This window comes from Hydra vulgaris, chromosome 06, assembly GCF_038396675.1.
Source record: "Hydra vulgaris chromosome 06, alternate assembly HydraT2T_AEP".
Lineage (NCBI taxonomy): Eukaryota > Metazoa > Cnidaria > Hydrozoa > Anthoathecata > Hydridae > Hydra > Hydra vulgaris.
Window position 1 is genome coordinate 26,381,775 of NC_088925.1, and position 3,375 is coordinate 26,385,149.

A 3,375-nucleotide genomic window follows, 5' to 3' on the forward strand; every position below is an offset into this window, starting at 1 on the left:
CAATTTTTAAAATCCTACCTTTAAAAAAATTTTTATCAACCTAAAACTTTTTATCGAGTGAGCCGTTTGGAAGCCAATGTGATTTAGTTCACTTTATGAAACTTTTTTACATTTGGTAACTTTTAATAAAATAAATAATATATATTCTGGTTTTCAAGGGATTTTGTCGTTGGTTGTGTTTTTCTATATCAAAGAGTACTTGTTTTTAAAGGCTTCTGATTATTTTTATGATGTTTTTAAAAACTGTTATAAATTTAAAAAAAAGTTTATTTTATGGACTTAATCACATTGGCTTCTGAACGGCTTATGTATTTGGTATAATAAATCTATTGCGATATTGAAGCAAAACAAATCATTTTAACTTCACAGTAATCGGCAAATAGTATGTAAAAATTATTTCAAATTCCAATATGAAAACGTGGCTGATAATAGTGTGGCATTAGAATTCAAGAATTTACAATTTGAATTAGCATTCCACAAATGAAAAAGTAACTGTCTTGTTAAATATACTTCACGCTTTTTCCAATAATATTAAAAATTTTTTGCACGACACATCCATTGTTTAATCAACGTTGTTTTGCTTGTAAATAATGTAATCATTGAAATTGTATTGAAATGGCTTTAATATGGATTTACGTTATTTCTTAAGTAACGATATATTAACTAAGAGATTAGTCCTTATATAAAAATATAACATGGGCAGTTTTTTTCAATTCTGTTCCTTTTTTTACGATATCTTGAATAAATCTTATGCTGAACACGTGTTTTTTAAATGATTTATTGATAAAGCAGTTAACAAGAACATTAGAAACAGTGGATAATTTTGATAACAAAGCAGAAGTTGTTACCAGCAGTGCAGGAGGAGCGATCTTTAGCAATGCTAAAATGCTGACAACAGCGTAAGGTGTCCATGTTATAAAAAACATTGCACTAGACAACGAAAATACTTTTAAATAATGTTTCTCCAAAAAATTAGTTTTATTATCATCATTTTGTCCGAGACTACGAGTTCTTCGGCGATAAATTACCTTCTTGCTTTTAAATAACCCAATTGCTATTAGAATACCTGGGAATATGTTGCAGAATATTAGAACTGATAAAATATAAGATAGAGAGTTTGCTCGAGTCAACTTCCAATCTAATGAACAGCGTTTTTTATCAACATCTAGGTCATATTTAGACCAACCAATTGCAGGAAAACTTGCCCACATAAATCCATAAGCGTAACACAATGATATCAAAGCTGCTCTGTACCAGAAGCGTTTTCGATATTTAAAATAATGAATTGGATATATTATAGCTACAGTTCGGTTTAACGAATGTATACATAAATGGGAAATACTTGTTATTGCAAATCCAAACACTACAAAACCGCTTGCTATGCACAATGAGTTACTTCCTGATAAAATTTTTCCTGAGGTTATTATCTGGGGTAGTACTCCAATTATTGATTCCATCAAATTTGTAAATGAGATGCTAAGAATAAATAAATGCGCTAACTCTTTTTTTTTTACTTTTATCAAAATAGTATAGCAGGCAGTTGTGTTTAACACTACAGACAAAACAAATATTACAGACAGAAAAACTTTATATGCTACTTCGTATGCGGTCATGATTTACACTCTAAAAATAAAATATTGAAATACCTTTAACAGCTGTTGAAAAAGTTCGAAAAGTTATCTCTAACCCAGCTTTAAAAAAAAAACTGATCTGAAAAAAAGTGACTAAATTATGAATAGTTCAAGATGGATTTAAATCATGGTTGGTATTATAAATCTTTATTAACTATAGAAATTCTTTGGGTTTTACAATCATCGGTACCGTTAAAATTGCCTGCACAAAATTTAGGTATAATGAGAGCTTACTTAAAGCTCACTCATTTTTAACGAAAACAATGTTTTCATTGACATCGCTTTTTTTATTAGCTTTAAACGCTATTTTAAGCGTTTAGAAATAAAACAAAGGTTATAAATAAAAGTATAAAAGAATAAGATTTATTGCTTTGACATTGAGGATAAAAACTAAAAGATCTTTGCAGCATCTTTGATTGTGGTTTTATGGTCTCTTTTTTTTGTAATTCATTTAAATAATTAGAAGTCCTATTTTACGAAAAAATAGTTCGTTATTACCTTGTTAGCTTTTAAGACAACAAATTTAAATTTGCTTTAAATCCTAATTTTAAGCATTACCGTTAAAGTTGTTGCTAAATTGTTCTAATCAGAATAAACACAACAGCATGTTATTAAGCTAGGTTTTTGTTGCGAGTTTTAAACCCCCTAAAACAAAAGTATTACCACGAGTCATAAATACAACTTCAATTTTGGGAAATTAACTCTTTCTATTTAACGAACCCCAAATAGGACATTACGTTTTTATTATTGGTTTCACTGGTGCGGAAGCGTAGTATAATTTTATACTAAGATTCTGTAATGAATGTTAAACAGGTTATATCAGCAAGCGACATTTAAATTTAACTTTAAAATCTCATAAAACACATGTTAAACTCAAATACAACTGCCCGTGAAATCAACGTATTTTAAAGTTATGCTTGGATCATGACTAACGTTTTTCTATCTCTAAACGGTTTAATTTTTGAAAGTGAAATTTTATGTGCGGGCTGGAAAACATGAGGTGTTTTTTATCATAGGTACTCAATAGAGGTACGACTGGAACTTTTTTTACAAATAATTGATTACGTATTTTTAAAAAATTGCTGCAAAAAATCTCTGTAAAACAAGGTATTAAAAGTTCTAAAAGCTAGTCTCAATATATAACTTTAAACAAAAATTAAATAACAAAAATTGGAAATAAACTAAGATGAAAACAGTAAAAAAAAAAAAAAAAACAATTTTGCAACAAAGCAACATTTTATGATATAATACCGTAATAGAAGAATTATAATCGATTGGGTATAGCTAACGATATTAGAGCGTTACTCGAAATATTTATTGCTGCGTATTTAGGTAAAAAAAAAATTATATATTTTATTTAAAAGCATTAAAACAAAACATATGCTAAACTTAAACACTTGTTGTTTTGTTTTTTTTTTCAAATTCATTAACAAAGCCAAAAATAAAACTTTAACGCTCCATTAAACTTAAAGAAGAATTTAGTATCGCTCTTTGATGTTAGTTTGATCATATGTGTCATATCTTCACTTTTAAAAACTATTATACTGATTTATTGTTATTTTAAGATTACGTGTTAAAAATAAGAATATTCTAGGGTAAAATACTTTAGCACAAAACCAAAAACGCTGGGATCTAAATCCCATAATACCACAAATGCTGATATCTAATCCCCATAGTCCTAAAAGTAAGTTTAGGTTAAAATTAATCATGATTTTAATAAAAGCAAAAAATACACTTTTTAATT

The 3,375-nt window shown here is 27.7% G+C and overlaps 1 protein-coding gene across 1 annotated transcript; it reads right to left on the minus strand.

The window, feature by feature from the left end:
* Positions 1 to 285: 285 nt before the first annotated feature.
* On the minus strand, positions 286 to 1,619 carry LOC100206297 (pinopsin). The gene has a single exon (XM_065798339.1). The coding sequence runs from the start codon at positions 1,611 to 1,613 to the stop codon at positions 672 to 674; it is 942 nt and encodes a 313-aa protein (XP_065654411.1). The 5' UTR covers positions 1,614 to 1,619; the 3' UTR covers positions 286 to 671.
* Between the last annotated feature and the right edge of the window lie 1,756 nt (positions 1,620 to 3,375).

Bases quoted from the DNA above. Each gene is read 5' to 3' on its own strand.
- LOC100206297 (XM_065798339.1), bottom strand. From the start codon at position 1,613: ATGACCGCATACGAAGTAGCATATAAAGTTTTTCTGTCTGTAATATTT.